The following is a 23884-nucleotide window of genomic DNA, read 5'->3' on the forward strand; positions in this document are numbered from 1 at the left end:
TGTGTGTGTGTGAATGTGTGATTGTGTTTGTGTGAGTGTGTGTGTGAGTGTGTGATTGTGTTTGTGTGTGTGTGTGAGTATGTTTGTATTAAGTGAAGGATGATCACTCCAATCTCAATTCTTACACCCCACATTTTTTAACTTCTTTACTAGGATGGTCAGTGGTAACCCATATTTGTAGTTCATTTAACAGCTGGAAAGCTAAGGCATCAGAAAGACTGCCAGGCAGGGAGATCATAAGTGAAAAGAATACAGCAACTAACCAGGTCTAATAGCTTTCTCTATAGGAAAAAAGGAGAAAAAAGAAAGAAAGAAAAGAGAAAAGAGAAAAGAGAAAAAAAGAAAGAAAGAAAAGAGAAAAGAGAAAAGAGAAAAGAGAAAAAAGGAAAGGAAAGGGGAGGGGAGGGGAGGGGAGGAGAGGAGAGGAGAGGAGAGGAGAGGAGAGGAGAGGAGAGGAGAGGAGAGGAGAGGAGAGGAGAGAGGAGAGGGAAAGAAAGGATAGATTCTCTACCTCCCCCTTCTGGTCAGTAAGGGTAAGTTCCATTAATGCATTTTTAGAAGGCAGAGGTGGTTTTGTTGGTTTTGTTGGGTTTTTGCTGTTTCTTTTTTCTTTTGTTCTTCAGAATCTCACTCTTTACCCCAGCTGGGCCTAGGACTCACTGGGTAAATCAGGCTGAGCTTGAACTTATGGCAGTCTTCCCACCCTTTACCTTGTGATTTCTGGGTAATATATGTGCCACCACACCTGGCAGCTAATATTTGAGTCTGACATTTGGAATGTTTCTGAAAAAGGACAGTGGTAGATTTTGTATACATTTCATGATGTATAAACATTTAACCAGGGCACTACATGGGCATCAAACCAAAATCAAGGAAAAGAATAATGCAACCATAAAAATAGTTTAATGATATTGCACACAATATTGACTTTGAATCTGTAAGTCAGATACACAACACACAATGTCATCAATCATGAGCTCTAAGCTTGGCATGAATTTAACTTAAAAGAGCCACAGAAGAACGGAAGATCTGTCCTGGGATCAGAGAGCTTTGGGTGATACAAATCTAAGAAAGATGTTCTTAAAGGAAGAGAGAGTAACATAACGTGGGTGCAGGTCACCTTGATTTGGCTGATCTGCACATCCGCGGCAGATGCTGACGCTTCCAAGGAACTGAGTTCATTCTCTTTCTCCAATATCCAGATGGACAGGGTCTCAAAATTACTGCCAAAATGATCCCACTTGGATTTCACCATTTCCATGGTTTTAATACTAAAATTAACCAAATTGAGTTAAAATGCAGTATCTCCATTAAGAATAGCAAGACATTTTCCCCTCTGTGCATCACCAGGTGAAAGGGTTTGAGGATATTTGATTCCTTCCAAGCGTGAACCATTGGAGCAGGAAAGCACACACACTTGAGAAGAGTTGTCTATCTGACCCCAGCCCCCCTGTCTCTTCTGGGAATGTGCTCAGGGGAAGGCAGTGCAAGTGCTAGGCTGTTAGTGTCAGTGTGCACAATGAATTCAACTGTGCTGTCTCCAAAGGGCATGAACCAGCATGAACCAGCTCTGCTGAGGAGCAGCCATCTTTAGAACTCAGAATAGGGAGCTCTCCCAGCATAGCTTCCGGGATTTGATAGTTCTATCTATTGCCTTTGCTTTCAAGGTGGGGCGCCGTTGGAACACTTTATATTAAAATCCTTTGGTAAAGTACATACTTGTGAATCAAGGTAGAACCATGGTGTAGTCGCAGGCTACAGGGAAGCACCTCTTCTCACCTGCTCAGCGAAGCCTTTGGTTTGTGACCTACCACATTCTCAGCTATCCACAGATCACCTGATTCCAAAAGACTTTCCTAAACTCTTGCTCATGAGTTCTTTATTTATAGACAACATCTCTGTGCAGTAAGTCTGACAAATACGACTCTAGCTCTGAATACATAACATAACCCAGTAAACATGGTTTTCAGTTTAGAAGAAACTAAAAAAGTAACACTTTAGCACTAAATTAACTGATGTCCTTGGATGAAGGGACGTTATACCTGATCATAAAAGGCACTCGATGCCAAGAACAAATAATGACATCAATTGATTGTCAAATTCAATAGTGTCACAGTCGAAGATTATTACCCTGTTTATGTCTAATGCACTTAGCAGTGTAAGAAAGGCAAATGCAATCTATTTTATAGTTCAGTTTTTTTTTTTTACATAAAATTTAGCTTCAACTGGATATTCTAATCCTTTTAGAAACAGCCTATTTTCTAATATATTCTGAGATTTGCTGTTTACAGAATTTGGTGGGGGATATCAAATATAATGTTGTCAAAGTTTAAAGTCAGAATTGGTTGCAAATAAAATGTTGATCAAAATTTAAAATTTAGGCAAATATAAAATGTTGAATGCAAGGCCCCAAGAGTACTAGAAACAGTTTTCACCTCCCCAAAACCCTCTTGCAAGTACAGTCCTGTTTCTTGAGAGTCATAGACTAGTATTCAATGTGTTGCTACATAAAAACGTTAGCAGTACCATTTTAAGAAATACTGACAATGATATCAAAAGCTTGTGTTCTTTAAACTCTAGAGAAGGATTTTCCAGGGACACAAGAGATTGTTTCTTCATTTCAGATAAATATTTCATGTTTAAAAGCAAGGTAGAGTTTTGCAGGTAATTTCTGGAAGGGTTATATTAATCCATGGTAGTTTGAATACAGAGGCACTATGGACATACAAGCTTTGACTCTGAGACATATATTGTACATAGTGTGTGCTTAGACCTAGAATCTATGCTCTCAGAAAACCTCCACTTCTAACAGGTGACAACATAATAAAATAGTAAAAAAAAAAAAAAACAAAAAAAGTTGTGGGTTAGTTTTTAGGTTGTCCCTGTATTATGTGAAGGCCACAGAAATGAATAGATATGGCTTAGTGATGAATATTCCATATCAAGATGCAAACACCAAATCCCTCGTATAGTTTTGTTATTATTGATACCAGTTCTTGGAGTGAGGATACTTTTCTTTTAAATTGAGTTGCTTCCTTGAGAGAGCTTGAAACATAAAGATGACACCTTGAGATTTTGGAAAGACTGGAATATAGAAGACACAGGAGACACTATTGGGATTTTATCTCAGAGAGGAACGTTTAGAAGTGGTGAAGCACATACTCTTCTTCAAGCGTGTCTTCCAGGGTTGTGACCTGCTCCTTGATTGACTTGGCCTGCCGCTGAAGCACACGCTTATTCCTGGGCCCCAGCGGCAACTCTGCGGCTTCCTTGACCAGGTTCTCAGCCTGGGTGGCAATGCTTTCCGTCCTCTTAGAAAACTCCTAGGGAAAAACCAAACAAAACAAAGATGGCGGAACTGTTAGGTAAGCATTTTAAACTCTTGGGTGGTGCACTGAAGTCAACAGCATATTCCACGGAGATTGACCAAGGGATGGCCATATACTGCTCTTAATGCTAAGACAGACTCATACTCTGCAGGCTAACTTAGGTAGTTTGATTAAAATGTTTCTACTAGTTTTGTAAAATAGGTTTTCCACACTTTCCTCATTTGGGTTTATCATTCTGAGTTCTAAGATTCTTATAGTTATTCATTTATCCTCAGAATATGTTTATTTTCTACCAGCCAAAATAACCTGCAGTTCTTGGTCCTTTAATCATAGGGACAGTAGATTTCTGGGCCAACTAATGCATTTGTTTCCCTAACAGAGGGATAGTTTGTCTAACACATTAGGGATTTTCTTATATATTTTTCTCTGTAGGAAGAAGTTACTAGTTCCTTGAGAAGTAATATAGTGTGTCCTTAATGCTGCAGAATCTTATTTAATGTATACACACACACACATGATAGGAAGAAACTCAGGACTCGTGCTCTGCAACTGAGACCGAAGCTCATGTAAGCCAACCAGGTCACTCTCTGAGACTGAGCGGATCCTCCTGCCTCTCCCTCCTAGGCACTGAGATTTTAGGCATACACTATTATACTAGGCTTGCCAGTGGAGGACCCCAGCCCAGGGCTTCCGTGTGCTAGGTGGACACTCTTCCAACTGAGCCATACCCTCAGTCCTAGCAAAGCCTCGTTTGGAAAGAGTCAAGCCTGTGCTACAATTGTGAACCACTGGTTTGCCCACTTTGTTGGATAACTTTTCAGGCTCTTTTGTGTGAGTGTGAAATGTACACATCATATTTTCCTGGATGAGGACTTGGCACCCACCAGCAGATTCATTTTGAAGTGCCATACAATAGCAGGTACCATTTATCACTTTCCCATATTTCAGACTGACAAACAAACAAACAAACAAACACAAAACAAAAACCAACCAACCAACCAAAGAAACAACCAAACAAACAAACAAAAAAAACCTGACTTATTTTACCTGCTGCTTTTCAGCAACTCTGATCTATTTTAATTCAAAGGTTTTAATTTGTATGAGGCTCTGCTATGTTCTAGATGCTACTTGCATTTTGTCAGGTAAATCATGTTGAATATCAAATTAGAAAAGATAAACATTGGTGATAGCCCCAAGTGAAGAGAATTAACGTCTTATTTCTTCTCATGCAAGAAAATCTGACAAGCGCCTTATATGTTCATCAGCTTCCCCCTTTAAACAGTCAGCACAGAGCTGCTGTGTAAGCACTGGTAAAAGGCAGCTTGCCCCTCAAAGCAACCCTCCGTACAAGACTGTACCATCTGCACTACCATCTAAGACTGTACTCCCAAGGATCATTCTGAAAGTCATTATAATAACCATAAAAGCTAAAACTTCAACATAGAATACTTGAGAGACTTAATAGTGTCAACTGAGCATCTCTATTGTGGCAGAGAAGTCACCTGTGGTTCAGATAAAGCTTGGCAGAGCTTCCTTACGGCACAGAGATGTAGAGCAACCTGAAGTATGATGCTCACTGAGGTCACAGCACTGAACCTCACTTATGACTATCTGACCAGCAACTTAAGACTTATGACTCACTTATGACCCGCAACACTCCCAGGTCTGAAGGCCACAAATCTCAGTTTTATTAATTCCTCAGATTTTACAAATGCAATAAGAAGTGTCAATTAGTGTTGCTGTGCCTATACACACATACATATATATCTATATCTGTATATATAGTGTTTTACCTGAACTACCCACAGGAAATTGCAATGCAAGTGCTTCAAAGAACAGGAAAGGGTTAGTAAAAACAAAGTTAAACAAAAATAGAATGGTGTCTATCACCAAGTCCAGAGAATATGATGTATGAATATCCATGAACACATTAGGAAAAACACTGGCTTTCACCAGGTAGAGCTATAGCTAAAACCAGGCTCTGCTCTTCCTTACCCAAGCCACCTTTGGCCTCTCTGAACATTCACATCCATGCTGGGCCATGTCTGTTATGAAATCTAACTTAACCTTGCCATGTGAACATACCACCCACTAGCACACAGAAGAAGCCAATGTCTCTCAGCGCAACCACCCAAGGGCTGTTTGTGGAATAGTAATGTAAGAACAGTGCAGAGTGAGCAAGGTGGCCAAAGGAGGTCAGAAGTGCCGATTCCACATGCATGTGTGACACTGTCTCTAAGTACATAGCAAGGCACTGAAAGCACTCTGTCTCCAGCACCCCAGACTCTCATCCTTTCTGATTTCTTTATCTGCTTAGACATGTGCTGTCCTGAGGCACAACTCTGGCTATGTGGCCTTCTTAAGAACTCTCTGATGACCCAACTCTGTGTTGCCTGGAGAGTAATATTTGAGGGTTCATTGTTAGAACCATTGGCCAGCTTTCCAAGTTTGTGTCTCTTTACCTCACACTACAGTACTGAAGCATCATGTCTAGCTCTTTCACTCCTGATGGCGTTCCTCCTTCCTGGATCATCTGTCTGCCCTCCACCTCTGACTGACCCCTGAATATCAGTACCTCCAGAGATCTGACAGTTTATACACACCTCTGTTTGGAACTGACATTTTCCCACTTTCATGAAAATCTTAGTTCTTAAGGTGTAAGTCTTTCTTACACCCTCGTTCCACAGTGTGCAGAAAAGAGTGGGTTGTCAATAAATAGGAAGAATTGATTAAATGTGTAATAAGAATAATAAGTTGCGTACCTTTGTCTGCTCCAACTCTGATGACAGGCTTTCCAAACTGCTGAAGCTCAAGAAGCGTTCGTGGCTGGAACCTGTCTGGAAAAGATATCTGACCACCGTCTCCTTGTTTGTCTCAAACCGCTCCCATTTCCTCAAGCTGACCTAAATTAGAAATAAGTAAACACACATCATGCCACATTACAAATGACCAGACTGGATCCTAATACACTGCAGCTTTCTCGTCCATTCATTCCCTAAGCCTGTGTGACATCACACAACAAGGCCAACAATTAAAGATGAGCCTGGTGTCTTTGACAGCATTTCCTTCCCGCTAGGCTTTCAGACGAGTCCTGAGTTCCCTGGCAGACATAAAGTCTTGTGCCCCTACAGATGCAGTGATAACATGTAGCTAAGTGATCAGGGAGAAACAGCTTGTCAATCATCGGCAAGGAAGGTTGGGGTAGCAAGAGGGAAGAATAGAGTCAAGAAAGAGCAATAAGTAGCAAAAACCCAAAATCGTTTTTAGGGCAGTGTGCCAACAGTACCCCAGAGCACAGGTGGCTTAGGTGTGGCTGCTGGGTGAGGCTGCTGGATTTCCTGGACATGAGAAGCAATATGAGCAAGTTCATGGATTCAGAGAAATCCTGGTTCATCGCATCCTGGTTCCATCATTGAACTGCCTGTGACATAGGAATGAGTTACAAATCTTTCTTAAGCATCCCTGTGATTCGAAGGTGAAATGTTTCCCACTGGCTCATATGTTTAACACTTGGTCCACAGCTGATGGGACAGACTTGGAAAGTTGTGGATACTTTAGGGGATAGAGCCTTGCTGAAGGAAGTGGGAATCTAGGGGCTAGGGCTTGAGGTTTGGGAGCCAGTCCCAGTGAGCCCCTGCTTTTGCTCCCCTGCCTCTTTCACCACAATGGAATGTATTCCCTTGAACACAAGTAGCCCTTCTACCCTTAAACCACTTCTTGTTGGGTATTTGGTTACAGCAATGAGAAAAGCAACTGAGATAGTGTCTATATGTGCAAAATATGCTGTTTACAAGAACATTTAGAGGTGTCCAGAAGCTTCTGCTATGACTAAAACCAATCCAGGTAAAGTACTTAAGAAACTATCACCATCAGCAGCAGAGGTGAATGCAGGCTCTTGCTGCAGACAGCAAGTCAATCCAGTCTGAGCATCGCTGAGCCAGCTCCTGCCAGCCAGCCCAGCCCTACCTGGATGCGACGTTCCTGCCTCTCCCTGCTCTGCTCCAGGCCTGTGAGGGTGCTCTCCAGCTTCCGCAGCTCCTCTTGACCTGGGCCTGCCTGCCCACCCTGCTGTGCCTGCTCCATCTGCTCCTGGAGGTCTCTCTTCTTTGCTGAGATCATCTTTGTCTTTTGCTGGAAGCAGTTGTTCAATAGGTGAATATAATTTGTTTGGTTTTGTTTTTCTGTGTAGCCCTGGCTACCTTTGAACTCTCACTCTGTATACCAGGTTAGCCTCAAATTCACAGAGATCTACCTGCCTTAGCTCCTGAGTGCTGGGATTAAAGGCATGCACCAACATCACCAGACTTATAAACTTTAGTCTCTTTGCAGCTATGCAGGGCTCTAAGCATGCTAATATCAGAGGTGTAGAAGGCAAAGCCTTATAAGGTGTGGGCTTGAACAGTTAAAACATTAATATCAGGAACCATGAATCAGTCAAAGACGGTTGTTACTTAAACATTAGCTTATGTTCTGAATGGTCAAGGTGTAAATAATTTGGCTTTAGTATTTTAATTGTGCGTAGAGTTGGAGAACATTGAACATATGCAACACTTCAAAAATATTTTGGTAAAACAATTAATTTGATGGCCCTAAAATAATTGTTTTTTGTCTTTAAAAAGTTCCACTCCATTTTATCATCTGTGATTTACAAATGCAAATATTAAGAATTTTTCTTTTTGGGTATATATTTGAATAGTTAATCTACTGATATATATATAGTTATTATATCTACAAATTCACATAGTTGTATATATATACTTATATGAAAGTATAACATATATACGTATACTTATATATAAGTAATATATTCCATCCTCACATATATTTTAATGTCTAGCACCAGACTGCCAGAAAGCAACTAAATTAAAATAATTTATTATTGGGGATAGGTTTGTACTTCAATGGAGAGTTGGAGCTTAATATTAAGGTCCTGTTTTCAATCACCAAAAAATAGGCTGATTGTAAATATGTGCAAATATCCATACAAATTTACATATGCACATACATATTTACATATATATACCTATTATACATTCATATACACATGTACATATACACATAATTATATATATATGCATACATTCATATATACACATTCATAATACATATATACATTTATGCATATATAGATACATATCTACATACACACACATATATACATACATATAATTCTTTTGGTTTTAGTTTTAACCTTTTGCAAGAGCAAAAACCATCTAGGAATTTGTTCTCCAGGGTGCTCAGAAACATGCAATGCTTATCAGAGAAAGAAGAGCACAGAACTGCAAAGTGCTTTGAGCTATCAGCCCAGTTCCTTCTCCTTTCCCCTTCTTCATCCCCCAGCCTCAGAACCTATTCTTCATCTCTTGTCCACACTGAGCATGTGGTGAACAAAGAGGTCTCTACCTGGTGATGCAGGAGCAACTGCTGTGCCTCAAGCAGATTTTTCGAGTCCAGGATCATCTCAGCCTCTTCCTTGCTTTCTTGGGGGCCCGATATCAACCCCTCAAGGGAACTTTTCACGATTTCCTTGTACTGAACGCATTCTCCAAAGTTGCTTAGAAGCTTTTCGACCTAAATTGTTATAGAAGAAAAGGAGTAAATCACAAGCTATTTAGCAAAGTTTGTGGGATATTTTTACATGGAGAGGTGACAAATTGACCTTGCCTACAGCTAAGCTATATAGTGATATGCCTTTTAGTAACACATTGTGAAATGGCTTAAAGTTTTTATGTATTCATTTTTATCTTATGTGATTAAGTGTTTTGCCTGAATGTATTTCTGCATTACATGCATACCTTGTGCTTACAGAGGCCAGAAAGGGGCATTAGATTCCCTGGAGCTGGAGTTACAGATGTTGTATGCTGCCACATGGGTGCTCAGAACCTAACTCAGCCCTGGGAAAGAGCAGCCTGTGCACTTAACTGCTGCACCAGGCTCCCAGAAATAACGTCTCTAATTAAGCTAATTAGTCCTTCAGTTAATTCACACATGCAAATTTTGTATTTGTGAGAGACTTGGAGTCTATTGTCTTAGTTTCAAATATATGAAACAACTCTGTTTATCACACCATATACATTCCATCTCAAGAACTCATAACTTCACAATTTATGCCTTCAATGAAATTGCTCCATTCAAGGTGATGATATATTACATATTCTAAATGCATATATAAACTATGTCTCAACAGTTAAAGCCAGATTCATGATTCCCATGCTTTTGCATAGTGTTGAATCTTATTTGATTGTAGTTCAATAGCATAGCCACTTGGAGGAACTGAAAATTCATTTCATTGGACAGTATTCTGCACCCTATTAAAAAATCTGTTCTAAAATTAAGAATAGAAAAATGTGCATGTCTCATTAGCAAAAGCAGGACAATAAATTATCTGTTTTATACTTCATATCTTGGGGTTCTTTGATTATATTCTCATAAAAACTCTGGCAGTAATAATACCTTATACAAAGTGTTGAGCCCATACTATTTAAAACCAATAGGGGAGAAAAATCGTGAAGAAAATGATAGAACATTTGTTGAAAATGTTCTTCCAAAACTACTTTATTGTTCTATACTACCTTCCCTCTCACAAACCCTTGAGCTTTAGACTTGTTCCCTCTTGCCTTCTTAACCTTCCTACTTGCACACTGAGTGAGTGGAAGCAGCCCTAACAGACAGAAAGTTTAAATACTTTATCCTATCATGGAATATAGCTCATTCCGTTGTGACGCATATTAAATTTAGAACAAGTTATTATTACTGGTTAGCAGCTAATGAAGACTTATCTGTCTCAATACACTTCCAAGTTCTTAACCTAAAGTACTGAATTTAGTCTTTGTTACTGCTTTATTGATGTATTTTAAATTCTGCTTTAAAAGGAAGGAAATTGGGGCCTAGAGACATTGAATAAAAAACTTAAGATGATATGGAAGTTTATATATAAAGTTTTAGCTCCATTGCTGGGTTTCTCTGACGTCTAAGCATAGCTCTTTCTTTTTACACCCCCCACATAAGCCTCTCTCTGTCCCTTAGGCTAGTCTTGAGCTTGTTATATTCAGACCAGATTATCCTTGAACTTCCTACCCTCCTGCATCAGCTAGGATTATAGCTATCATCATTATACTGGGCTTCTCAAACCATTTCCCCTAAACTTTGAAATATGTCCTTAAATGGCCATGAAATAATGATGTTCTCAGTAAGACCACAAACATCATTTGGCTGACCATCTTTGGACTTTAGACATAGTTCTTTAACTTGAACTACCCAGGCAGTAGCATTTTTCTTAAATCAAGCATCCTGCCCATCTTTCCGAACGCTCTTCATATAAGTAACTATGCTTTCTTTATAAAACTACTTGCTAAGCTATGTAACCAAAACAAAGATGACTTTTCAGCCTTCTTCCCCAGGATGCTGTTTATCACTGTAAATGACATACCTCTGACAGTAATGCCACAAGAGCCTTGAAAGAGCTTGATAATTCTGCCAGCTCATCTCCTCGCTTTTGGGCTTCATTCTCTGAAGAAATATCAATCAAATACTTAAGCCTGGATTTCAGCCAGCTGAGACTCTCTCCTTTCTTGGTAATGTCATTTCTGATCTCCTGGAATGAAAGGACACTTTTTAATAACGAAGAGTTGTCACAAATCATGATCAAGCTGGGGGGTTTTGTGCATAAACCTATTTTTATGTATGTATTCAGTAATGTTATTGAGTTCACAAATAGTACCTTGGGCAACTATATGACTTAATCAGAGGAGAAAAAGGAGGCCAGAAGACAGGGGCAGAAAGACAAAGCTCTTTCATAGTAGGCATGTGACTTTCAAGGATTAGAAATGCTGAAGGAAAATCATACTCTAGTCTCTGTATACCAGGTGAAGGCCTTGATAAGACAGAAGGCTGCTGTGTGTTAGTCACAGAATAAACACAATATTCAGATCTGGAGCTCTGTTACCTTGGCTGGGTTTGTGGCCTCTAAAGCAACTGAACTGAGCCAGTCCAGCCCGACAACAGAATAATCAAGGAATTCCCTACGACCTCTGGGTGTTCAAGTTGTCTAGATAAAACTGTATTGTATAGAAACACATAGCATTCTCGTTTCCTGTGGTGATTTTTAAGTCTATGCTGTTATACGATCATGCATGCTGCTTCCTTCTCCAACTTTTCCCAGGAAGTAAAGCTGCTTTAGAGATATCCCTAAGAGGGCTTAAATCTCAAAGCTATCAACAGCTTTATAGATGGGGGAAAAACCTACACTTCACCACATTAATATAAAGAGATATTGTCTTTAAAGAAATATAGAAGCCTATTTTTTATAGATTCGGTGTGTGTGTGCACACACAAACAAACTAATCAACCAACCAACCAAAGTAGTCAGTTACACTACAAATATTTAGTTATTGGAAATTTTCCTCTAGCAATGACCAGCTCGGAACTTACATCCACCATATGCTTAACCTCGTCGTGGTTGCCAGTGTCAATGGGCTCATCCTTGATTTTCTTCAAACATGCCTTCTTTGCAGACACCCAAGAGGAGAACTCAGAAAACCTGAAACCACACAAGCATTTTATTAGGAAAGGGGTGAAGCCCGTGATGGTGAGATACAGTTTCTATTTTGAATCCATGGGAGTAGAACAAATGACAATCACATAGATGGCCTTTCCTGGGAACTTTAACATGAAGCCCAAGGCAAGAGTGGTAATATCTAAAGTCGATAAGAGAGCTTAGCTGAGGACAAGGATATGTCTCAGGGCCTGAGAGGGAAGGAGCCATCGAGGTCTGGCTTCATATGTCTCACTAGAGTGACATTAACCAACAGAGGCCAGCACAAGAAGAACAATGGGATTATTTGACCTCAAGGAAAGATGGGTTATTTTGAAATGAAATTCAGACCCTGCTTTGGATGGAAACCCATTTAAAAAACAATTTGATAGATAGATAGATAGATAGATAGATAGATAGATAGATAGATAGATAGATAGATAGATAGATTTTTAGAAATGAAGTACATTTATAGAAAAGCAAAGCACAGTTAAGATTAAAGCAATCTGATATTCTTATTGCCTGAAACAAGATGTACACCATCCCCTGCTTTATAATAATCTCTGATGGAAAGAATTAAGACAGACTGGAGCCTTCTCTGGAGATGCCCCAGTACCTGCTGGTATAGTCCTTCCACTTGTCTGGGTCATCCACGAGCATTGTGTAAGTGTTGTCAATGGAAGCTTTGAGCTCTTTGAGAGCTGTGTGACAGGCTCCACATGTGTCCCTTACTGGGTCCTGGACGGGGAGTTTCCCACACAATTCCTCTATGAGCTGTAGTCTCTTCTCACAGAGATGGTGAGGACCCTTGTCACTGAAGAAAACCTAAGACATGATAAACAGTTTCACTACCTTGGTGATAAGGGTTGAAACATGTCTATATTCTCACAGAAAAATCAAAGTCAGATTTATAGAGAGAACCGACAATGCAACCATATTCCTCAGACCATCGTATCTTTAAATATCTTTATGGAGTTATGCACTTTATATGGTGTGGCACATACCCTGTGTTCCTTTATGATCTTCTCGCTGCCTTCTTGAGGAGCCAGCTTGGTCTCTTGCTCCAGCTCAGCTCTGCACTCTTCCACAGCAGCTGAGAATCTGTCTTTCTCCACAGCGATTTTCAGATGGAGCAAATGATAAGGCGCTTCTCCCTGAAGATCCTGTAGCCACAGAAAGATCCAGAAAACAACAATGGGTCTTCTGGCTAGGCATGTGCTCTGTTGAGATGCCAACATGTTCTAAACTTGTCCTCTCTTATGTCCAGCACTCTGAACTACAGAACAAATTCGAGGATGCAGATTTCTTGTGTTCCCACAATTCCACACTCACCTTCCACTGTTTGTGTAGCTTTCGAACAGCCTCCTGTAGGCCTTGTTGCTCCTGCTCTGGGAGGATGTCAGTTAGCTCATCACAGGCTTTTAGGAAAGCATTGAGGACCCTCTGGTCCAGTTGGCTGAAGAACTCCTATCACACAGAGAGGAAGCACTGTCAGGATTCTGTGCAGAGTAACTGTATCGGAAGATGTCTCAGTGAGCCTAGTACCTTGCAGCTGCCTTCATTCGAGCCTTAGTAACTTTATCCTTCTTTGGGAAACAAACTATAACCAACCATCTATGGTTGTAAGTTAGAAGTCATCATGTCTGACAGCTCACTTTCTACATTTTAAGAAAGAAAAAAACCTTTGAAGTTCCTAAATTAATCTGAAAATCCACCTTGAGTTCACGGTGATAGTGATATACATCTTCTTTGGTAAATTAAGCATTGAAGAACAGGATCTCCCTAACTCCCCTGCTTATGTGTAACATGTGTCACGTCATGATAGTCATTATTCATCATCCTGCACTACCCAGGTATGTATTCTATTACATGTGCTACAGATGAAACTGTGTCTCTATGGAGCTAAATGTCAGAACCATAAACCTAAGCGTGGCTGGATTTGGAGCTAGGGCCTCGGGCGTATTAGATTTAGGTGAAGTCACGAGAGTAGGACCTTCATAAAATTACAGGCAAAGCCTCTTTTTGACCTATGACAACATGGAAGTGGTCATCTGTAAGCCAGAATGAGTCCTCATGGGAATCCTATCAGGGCAGGCTGAGCTCAGACTACAGTTTTCCAGAACTGCAAGAAAAAAGGCCTTCTCCCTTCAAAGCCAGCTATCTGATATTTTCTTACAGCAGCACAAGAGACAGAAGCAACCCATGTATACATGCACATAGTCTCAAAGAGTCTCAGCCATACACATATAACCATACATGTGCACAGAGATTTTGAAACCAGAGTGATTCAGAACACAGAGGTCTAAAACACTCACAATTATAAAATGAGTTGGATAGATGCTTTGTCACCATAGACTATAGAGGGCTCTAAAAAAGAGTATCCCTACTATGTGTTCATCCCTTGACAGTATGGGTTACATTCAAATACCTCTGAAATCTCAGGAACTGTAATTAAAGTGCATGTTATTAGCACACTGTCCATAACCCTATAGCATTCATTCACAGTCTGAACAAGCAGGACCAGCATGAAGATGGCCTCTCCATCTTACCTGACTGTGTGTGACATGGTACCGATACCATGTTAGGATGTGCCATGGTGGTTTATTAAATGAGCATGAATTAGTCACTCAGCATAAGCTATTGACAGGAATCTTTAGCTGTGTAAATCTTTCTAAGCTAAATAATGGACTTACAGTCTGAGAGCCTAAATCATCCGAATTCTCTGCTATCCCAAGAAGCTCAAGGGTGGTCTCAAATAACCCAACCAGGATGTTTCTCTTGAAAATTGTTTTGCTGCTGTTTCTAGGGTCTGATGCCCTTAAAGTTCATGCCTTTCTGGCTCCCCCAACTTTCCTACTTTAGGTCAGAATCTTCTTTTTATTTTCCTGAGATAGGTTGTCCACACACATGGATCAGTTGTACCATATGAAGCAGACTCACCGTGTGTCTCCGAAGGAGTTCCTCGGGGTCCCCCTTCTCCTCTAGGCCCTCCTGAGCAACCCTAAGCACCTTCTCCAACTCGGCCCGAGACTCCTCAAATTTCTTCATCAAACGGCTGTTGGCTTCCACGTGCTTCTTCCAGTCTCCAGTTTTCTTGATCATGCTCTTAATGCAAAAAATAGAATCACTTCTTGGTATCCTGGAATTCAATCCAGAAGCTCGAAGCACAAAGCTCTGAGTTTCATTCTTTAATGAGGTAGGGGTTGCATGTGACCTAGGCACATCATTCTGCATACTCTAAACTAAATCATCTCTGGATGACTTTTAATAATACATCAGAAATGTTATGAAAGTACTTGTATTATTTAGAATATATTATATTAGTATATAATATGTTTATCTATATTATAGACATAATAATTATATATTATATATTACACATAATATTTAAATAATATATTATTATATATGCAACAATTATAATATAATTACAACATAATTATAAGTGTATATTATATACAGTATATTACATATTTATATTGTTATATATATAAAATCACATTTTAGATATTATATATTTATATTATTTCTATTATTATATTCATGTAACATATAATATATTTATATTTATTATATAAATTATATTATTATACCATATATTATATAAATATAGACTATAATATATAAATATTATTATATTTTGTCTAATATATAAATGCACATTATAATATATAGATATAATATATAAGATAAAATAATATAATGTATATAATAAATATATTATATATTACATGATATAAATAACAATATATAAAATTATATATTATATATAACTATATATGATAATTATATAATTATAGATACATAATATATTATATAACATATAATTATATGAATTATATGTATGCATAAGGCATAATAGGAAGCTGCTTTCTAAGTATTGAGGCTTTGTTTGGTCAGGTGGTATTATATCACCACTGATTATTAATATTATAATTTGTTTGGAAAGGACTTGAAGGGAAAAGATCTCATTATAAGGATAGTTCACTGTCTTGAAAATTAACATTAGAAAGGAAGTAATGGGTTTCAAGTATTAGAGAGGGAGTTGCTTGAGTCATGAGTGCTTTATCTGTCCTCCTTCTCTGTTTTCCAGGATGAAAAGGCCTAAAGCAGGGAGAGAGACTTACCTGGAATGCATGATGGACATCTGCTATCTGCTTCTGCAGTTTTGTGTGATCCCAGGGCTTTCGTGCCTGGCTCGAGGTCACCAGCTTCTGAACACTTTGGCTGCCCTTCTCTATGAGTGTCAAGGATTTCTTACAGTTCTCTTGAGAAGCTAACAGTTCCTACAAGGGAAGGAAAGACACAGTGGTATTGGTCATATGCCAGAATGAAAGAAGAAGGAGGGAAGATGGAAGGGAGGGAGGAGGGGAGAGAGGGAGAGGGCAGAGAGAGAAGGACTGTTATTAGCACCAGCATTTACAGTTCGTAGGCTTTTGATGAACAGCCAGGGAAATCAGAAGTACAGAAAACAGTTCTTTTCAAAAGAACTTGATTTAAGCAATCATTGAAGTCAATGCTTTTTATACAAGGCATTTAAATATCATGGTGAGGTTTTAGACTTTATGTTTCATGCACATCTTATTAACATTAAGAAAATGGCAGAACATAAAAAAGTGTCTAGCTTCTGTATTCCTCCAACTGATTGATGGACAGTCCTGTGGCTTTTCAAAAGAACAATTGAAGCTAATGAGGTTATTGGGTTTAATTCCACTAAGTAAATTTAACACAGTGCACACCTCCTTTAGTGAATCCTGTGCCACAGATTTTCCATCACTTGTATGCACTAGGTTTGAATGAATACAGTTCCCAAGCTACCCACCTTCCCACTGAGATCTAGTCAAAGCAGGAAGGAGATGACCAGGCCTGGGGAACTGCATGCTCTTGTACACCCTTCCAAAGGGGACACAGTTAGGGTAGACAGGCTTCTTCCTTCTGCCTCTCCACCTTGCATCTTACCAGTCATGGCAGCATACAGGGTGGACATGGTCTAGTCCACTTGGAGACAGAAGATCATTTCTGTCTTGAATATACACCACTTGTATTAGTGCATTTTCTAAGTTTTGAGAAGAATATTCAAACTGTTCGTTTGTATGCCATTTTGGTCACTTAGATGCAAATATTTAAAACAGGCCTTTTGTTTTGACAAAACAGAATTAGGGTATACCTTTTCCCTTTGAACAAGTGGAAGTTCAAAAAGTAGAGATGAAAATATTTTATAAAATATTTCTTGTCAATAATATATGTCTTTAATGATGAAAAGAATATTTAGCCACATTTCTTGTTTTGAGACAGAGCAGGTTTGGCTCTTTAGATATGTTACATATTCTAGAGACCCATCATAGAAATTCACCCCCTGCAGCTCGAGTTCAGAATGCCCCACCTAAGTGTATGCAGAGACAAACAGAGAGCCGTCAGCTCATGTGGCCAGTTCAAAGACGCAAAGGCAGGTGCTCAAAACACATTCGTTTTCCTAATTGTAGTCAACTTGGAACTTTTCTCCCAATGAACAACACATATGACAATATGTCATTTTCAGACACACTTAGTTTTGATGACTCCACCTCTCCACCAGGCTCCTCCTTCTGGCATCTCCCAGGGACCTTCTCAACCCAGAATTACAGAGCCTGGTTCTTACTAGCTGAGCTTGATCCAAGTATCCAAGCTGACTGTACCCTGGAAATGGTTCAAGTCCCCATTCCTTCCACTGAGCACAGAGCAGGGTGTCTTCTCTGGAAAAGACATACACTTTGGTTTGAGTTACTAGTACTCTACTGTAGTGGGAAAATACCTTTTGTACTAACTGGACTTCTATCACAGGAAAACATGCCCCAACCTTATTAAATACACTTTAAAATGAGGATATCTCTGAAAGGGATTTTTTTCTTACCTGGTGTTTTTGCTTAAAAAGAGTGCTAGATTGTGCTTCTTGCTCAAGAACTGATAGAATCTCATTGATTTTTCCAAGGGAGTCATAGAAGGACGTGATTTGCGTCTCCAGTTCTTCCAAAGGAACCGTCAGTTGCTGGGCCTCGTACAACAGTGGGGAGCAACATTCTTTGACCTTTGGAAAGATCAGAACAATTCCCACGAGAGGCCATTAAGTGCTCAAAGCATCAGAGCTGTACTTAATTCTAAAGAACTTTTTTCTAGTGAGATGGTCACTTGGTACTGAGGCATCTCTGAAGATGGCTCTCTTTTATTTTGTGCTATGTGATGATTAAGCTTTGATGGTAAAAACAATAAAATACAAAAATACTAGTCCACTGAGACAAATAAAGAGCTGCAGCATTTCTCGGGAAACTTCATCTTAGTTGTCCATCTGGACGGCACTTCCCATGAGAATTATACACTGAGAGAGGCAGAAGGCACCAGAGCCCCCTTTAGGTACCATGCTACTCACTTTCACTTTGGCAACAACGTCTGAGACAGCCAGGAGTTATTACCACATTGCCCAGAGGATATGAGGCTTCCAGTGGATGTTCATGAGCTTTTGCACATGGACTATGAGCCTAGGAGAACGTGCTAACCACTTCTTCTGAGATGCCCACTTTCCATACTCTCACCAGCTCTAGGCTTTGCCTTCTCTGTTTGTCAATGTCCTATTCATCCCAATTTATTCATGGATGTTCCCACATCAGAGGATGTCAACTCCGTCTAAACTGCCCAGCCCTCCTCCATCATTGATTTTAATATCCCTAAATCCATATTATCTTCATGGTGCAGTCCTATTTCTTGGTACTCTGGAGCTCTATAAGATCTCTGCATGCCTGAGCTCTAGGACCTTATAATTGTATAGGAAATCTTGTCTCTCCTTGCTATCTTAAGGTTCCATCCAAAATATTATTAAAACTTTTGGAAAACCATTAACAATAAAATCACCGATGCACTAGCTACATGAAAAATAGTCCACAAACAATAATTGAAGTAAACATTGCCTTTTGTTACACTGTGGCAGAGGTGCATATGCAGAAATACATTCCTATTCTAGAATATACTGTCAAAAGATAAGCCCATCTACTGGAAGCTACCATCTCTACTACAATGATATCTTTCAACCATTCTCTTGAAGAAGCCCAAGAATTCACTGATATGTTGAACTCCTGTTATAGTGCTCTTTCCTAGGTTGGAGGAAGAGGCTGTCAGCATGTGGCATACCAAACATCAAGAAGAGAGCATGACTTAAGTAAGACATGGGTAGACAATCCTATTATTCTAACACCTGGGAAACAGGCAGAAAGATGGACAGAAGAGTGAGTCTAGCTTCACCCTAATGAACTTCAGGCTAGCCAGGGCCACATAGGGATGTCCTATCTCTAAGGATAGTAATAGTATTGACAACAACAACATCGAGAGAGAGAGAGAGAGAGAGAGAGAGAGAGAGAGAGAGAGAGAGAGAGAGAGACAGACAGAGAGACAGACAGAGAGAGAGACAGAGAGAGAGACAGAGAGAGAGACAGAGAGAGAGACAGAGAGACAGAGAGAGACAGAGAGAGACAGAGAGACAGAGACAGAGATACAGAGACAGAGAGACAGACAGAGACAGTGACAGCGACAGCGACAGAGACAGAGACAGAGACAGAGACAGAGGAAGAGACAGAGACAGAGGAAGAGGAAGAGGAAGAGGAAGAGGAAGAGAAAGAGAAAGAGAAAGAGAAAGAGAAAGAGAAAGAGAAAGAGAAAGAGAAAGAGAAAGAGAAAGAGAAAGAGAAAGAGAGAGTGCTAGCTTAGATGAGCACAAGATATCAACTTTCTCAAACGTGGTCCTTAACTACTGCACCTGGCCCAGTATGAAAGGTGCAAACCACAAAGCCATGGATATATAGTCCAGCATGTTGTTGGAAAGTTGGAAACAGTGGCTTCTTTTATTGTACATTTGAGCAAATTTTACTGGTACCATTAAGTTAAAACTACTTACAACTAGAATGTCAGAATAAATTTAACTGAAATATTTGCAATGAATGCCAGGCTGACATTTTTGTCTTTTAAGCCTATTATTCACCTATTTTCACTCTTCTTTGCATTTGTACATCTTTCCCATTAATCCTTCAATACTGATTTCACCTTGTACACTAGCTCTTCTCTCTGACTTCAAAGGCACTTCAGCCTTCATTTATCCTCTGACTCCTCCTCATACAAAACCATGGCTCCTGTGCTTATCCTCACTTCTCCTATTTGCTGGAAGGTAATTGCCCGCAGTTAGGAGGGAATTTGAAAGCAATGAAATTGTCTTAAAACTCACATTTAGATAAAAGTTTCTAATGGAATACTCAAAGCTCTTGATAAAAAAGTCTGTCAACAAGAGGAGGCCATGTTAGTAGAAAAAAACACATGAGTAGATAGACTGGATTTATATTAAGTAAATCTTAACAAAAATCTCAATGCAATAGTATAGTCTTCTCTTCTTCCTCTTCTTCTCCATCCTCCTCCTCTGCTTTGTCCTACATCTGTCTCCATCTCTCCTTCTATACCCTCTGTTTTATATCATTTAACAGCTCTCTCCTGAAAACCCCAGACTTTTCTACTGAAGCAGAGCTTAGAGCAGTCCTAAATTAGGAAGGACGTCAAAAAGGTATCAGCATACCATTTTATTTTTTAAATATATATCAAAATTTCTATATCAGGACCTCAGGGTAGCTAAAAGGTGGACAAGTCAAGGATGCATCCATGGGTAACCATGGAGATAGAAACCACTCCCAGGCAGTATGGTTGCTCCGCCCGCCGCATGGTGTAGCATGAAGTATTCTCCCACCTTGGAGAGCTGTTCTTTGAGCTTGGACATGGTTGTAAGCATTTCATTCGCTTCTTCTTGGGGACTTTCTTTGGCAAAGAGATGTGCCTTCTTGGCAATCATCTTGTACTGAGCATCCATCACAGGCACCCTCTTCTCCAGATCCTGCGTGAGTCATTGAAGCAATTAGTGCACAATGCATCTGTGCAGAATACCACAGAAAGAGGGACAAGGAAATCTGTATGCATTTTGTGAAATTCTATCCTCACTACCAACTCCTTTAGGAAAGCCATTGCTTTTGGTCTTCAATGACATACAGGCAGCACTATACTATATGTATACACTAAATTTTCTTTTTAAAATGATCAGATATTCTTAAGTCAGTGCCAAGATTATTTGATGTAATCTTTACACTTTCTAAAATAGGCTAATGTAATATTAAAACACTCATACATGCAATGCATGCAAATGCATGGAAGCAATACAGGGGGAAATCTTGACTTTAAGAATTAAACTGGCGCTTGCTTCAGCAGTACGTATACTAAACTTGGAATGCTACAGAAAAGATTACCATGGATCCTGTGCAGGGTTGACACACAAATCTGTGAAGAGTTCCATATTTTTTTTATTCTTATGGAAGATTTGGGGGAAGGATTGAGGGTCCTGGAAGAGATAGGAACTCCACAGGAAGACCAATGGTGTCAATTAACCTGGACCCCTTGGACTCTCAGAGACTGAACTACCAACCAAAGAGCATACATGGGCTAGACCTAACCCCCCCCCCAGGCCTACCTCCACCCCCACCCTTTCACATATGCAGCAGATGTACAGCTTGGTTTTCTGTGGAATATTCTCTTCTAGTTGGGCTGCCTTGTCTGGCCTCAGTGAGAGAGGATGCACCTAGCCCCACAGAGGCTTGATATACTAGTGTGGTGGCATATACAGAAGGGAGTCTCCACCCTCTCAGAGGAGAAGGAAATGGAGATAGCAATCAGGATGTAAATTGAATAAATAACAATAAAAAGGGAGTTAAATGATATTTACTTTATAAAAAATACATATACATTGTCACTGGAAAAAACCTGGAAATTTAGCATGGTGGAAATTTTAATTTCTTATCATTTCCCATGGTGGCAGCTAAAGTCAACAGTTCACCATGGTTGATACTCTTTTTTTCCTATGTATATTACTTAAAAAAGTTTAAACTATTTACAAAAACTAAAAAAGATAACACTCTAATCTATTTTTTTTTCATTCAAGTAATTGTTCAAACTTCTCCTGTCAGTAAATAACTCCATTATTTCACTTTTGAAACATACAGGCTTTTAAGAAAATGCCAAGGCCAAATTCATGCAGCAAACCCTGTATTGTTTAGGGCATTTATTTGGAAGTCCTGTCTAAAGGGGTTTTTTTGTTTGTTTGTTTTTGTTTTCCTAATGTTTTATAATTTGTATTTAGGAAAAGAATCCCATGTTGAAAAGTTATTTTGAAGTTCCTTCATATTTTCAAAAGATACCTTCCAAAAATTCAAGTTTATTTTCTGCACAAGCCAACAAATATGTAGACCTGTCAAAATGATCTCTCTGATTCGGAAACAGTTTCCTGGAGACCTGGACAGCCTGTCTAGTTTTTACTTTTACAGTGTGTGTTTCATTTCTTTGATCCAGATAGCCCTTACCTCCAAGTCTTGAATTAATAACTTGACATTGATAAAAGAGACTTCTAAAGGCTCAGAGAGTTTCCTGTGGGCTTCAGTTGCAAAACCAAAGAGGGTGGTAGTGACGTCTATATACTCTTTCTTCATTCTGTCCATCTCGTCTGCTCTTGCATACTGAGGAGTGGGGAAAGAAGTATTTGAAAGTCATCAAAGCTGTGACTCTAGAAGCCCACAGCCTTCGCTGGAAGATAGCCTCATATACGGTAAGAAAAATTCTAATTCCTGATTCTTATTTTAGATAAGTTTGAAATAAATCCAGTTACCTTAACAGAAAAAAAAAAGAAAAAAGAAAAAAGGAACAAGCAAGCAGTAAGAAGCCAGGATTTGAAAAGCAAATCTCTTTGCCTATGCAGGCGCCATATGTCAACATAATCCTTAACCGAACACTATGTTCTGTTAATGTTCCTCCACCATAAACAGACAAGAATGAATAATTAGCAATAAAACTCAGGCAGTTTTTAACAGTTCTCTATTCCACCCTAATAATTGCAGTAAAACTGGCTGTCAGCAAGTTGCTGCACACTGATGGCACACGCATCAGAAGTGAGTGTTGGTTTGAAGGACATACTTGCTTGACTTCCATGAAGAGCTCCCTCCATCGACCGTTCAATAAGAGCAACTGCTGTTTAAGGTCTCGAGAAACAATCTCATCACAGGTTTCAATCAGGAAATTCCCGGCATCGTTCATGGCTGTGTGCTGCTGAATCCAGTGAGGCAGATTTCGAAAAAAATCCTAACCGAGGAAGGACACGCACTCATAAGTCACATACCAAATACTAATTATCGATATAACAAGAACCAAACCAAGAAGGTCTGTTTAAAAGTGTGTGGAAGCTTTAAGACAGATATCAAATCTCTTCCAAAACTCAGATTTTGAACAAGACTTCAGAATATGAGCTAGAAATGCCAGATGTCTTTGTTTTTCATTTTTCTTCCGTCACATGTACACATGGATGTGTGTGTGTGTGTGTGTGTGTGTGTGTGTGTGTGTGTGTGTGTGTGTGCGCGCACGCGCGCACATCAGTGGTTTCCTGGCTACAATTGTGTGCACACACAAGTGCTTGTGGAAGCCAGAGGACAACATTGGACTTCAGGTATTTTCCTTCATGCATTGAGGATTTCGTTATTTACCTTTTATTTTTTCTGTTTTCTTTTGAGCTGGGGTCTCTTACTGGCCTGGAGCCTGCCAAGTGTGTTAGGCAAGTGTGTTGCCTGGCCAGTGAGTCATAGAAACCCATCTGTCTTTGCCTCCCTGCACAAGAACTTCAGTCATGTGCCACCGTACCTACATATGTTTACATGGATTCCAGGGACTCAAAGCAAGTCCTTACCAAGCACTTTACCATCCAGGCTGTCTCCCAAGCCCATCTTTTTGCTTTTAACAATCAGGCACCAGACTTGCTGCCCAGGCAAGTCCTACACTTGCAGACTCAAGCAATCCTCCACCCTGAGTCAAATAAACGGCTGGGACTCCAGGCACATGACAGTGTACCTGACTATGTATATTATCATGTAAGGACATCTATGGCATCTTTTTATTGAAAAGAAAATAAAGCAAGAGGCCACCTTTTTTA

At 39.6% G+C, this 23884-nt stretch overlaps 1 protein-coding gene and 1 non-coding gene across 23 annotated transcripts in view; one reads left to right on the top strand and one right to left on the bottom strand.

Moving 5' to 3' along the window:
* The window catches only part of Syne1 (spectrin repeat containing, nuclear envelope 1), a 530501-nt gene that overhangs the window by 315871 nt on the left and 190746 nt on the right, over positions 1–23884 (bottom strand). For 21 of the 22 annotated variants that reach the window (NM_001347732.1, NM_001347711.1, XM_017314047.2 and 18 more), the window contains 16 exons: positions 22879–23043; positions 22272–22424; positions 20615–20758; positions 17753–17926; positions 15990–16148; positions 14803–14967; positions 13195–13329; positions 12867–13025; positions 12479–12687; positions 11760–11868; positions 10759–10923; positions 8733–8900; positions 7296–7460; positions 6092–6232; positions 3163–3323; positions 1121–1271 (listed from right to left, as the gene is read on the bottom strand). In NM_001347732.1, coding sequence (NP_001334661.1) covers positions 1121–1271; positions 3163–3323; positions 6092–6232; positions 7296–7460; positions 8733–8900; positions 10759–10923; positions 11760–11868; positions 12479–12687; positions 12867–13025; positions 13195–13329; positions 14803–14967; positions 15990–16148; positions 17753–17926; positions 20615–20758; positions 22272–22424; positions 22879–23043 — 2523 coding nt within the window. Of the gene's footprint in view, positions 1–886; positions 3324–6091; positions 6233–7295; positions 7461–8732; positions 8901–10758; positions 10924–11759; positions 11869–12478; positions 12688–12866; positions 13026–13194; positions 13330–14802; positions 14968–15989; positions 16149–17752; positions 17927–20614; positions 20759–22271; positions 22425–22878; positions 23044–23884 lie in introns of those variants that run through there. The other variant, NM_153399.2, reaches the window with a different exon arrangement.
* Gm23573 lies at positions 21111–21217 on the top strand. The gene has a single exon (XR_003949058.1). It is a non-coding gene; the product is annotated as a U6 spliceosomal RNA (small nuclear RNA).

Source organism: Mus musculus, chromosome 10 (assembly GCF_000001635.26).
Source record: "Mus musculus strain C57BL/6J chromosome 10, GRCm38.p6 C57BL/6J".
NCBI lineage: Eukaryota > Metazoa > Chordata > Mammalia > Rodentia > Muridae > Mus > Mus musculus.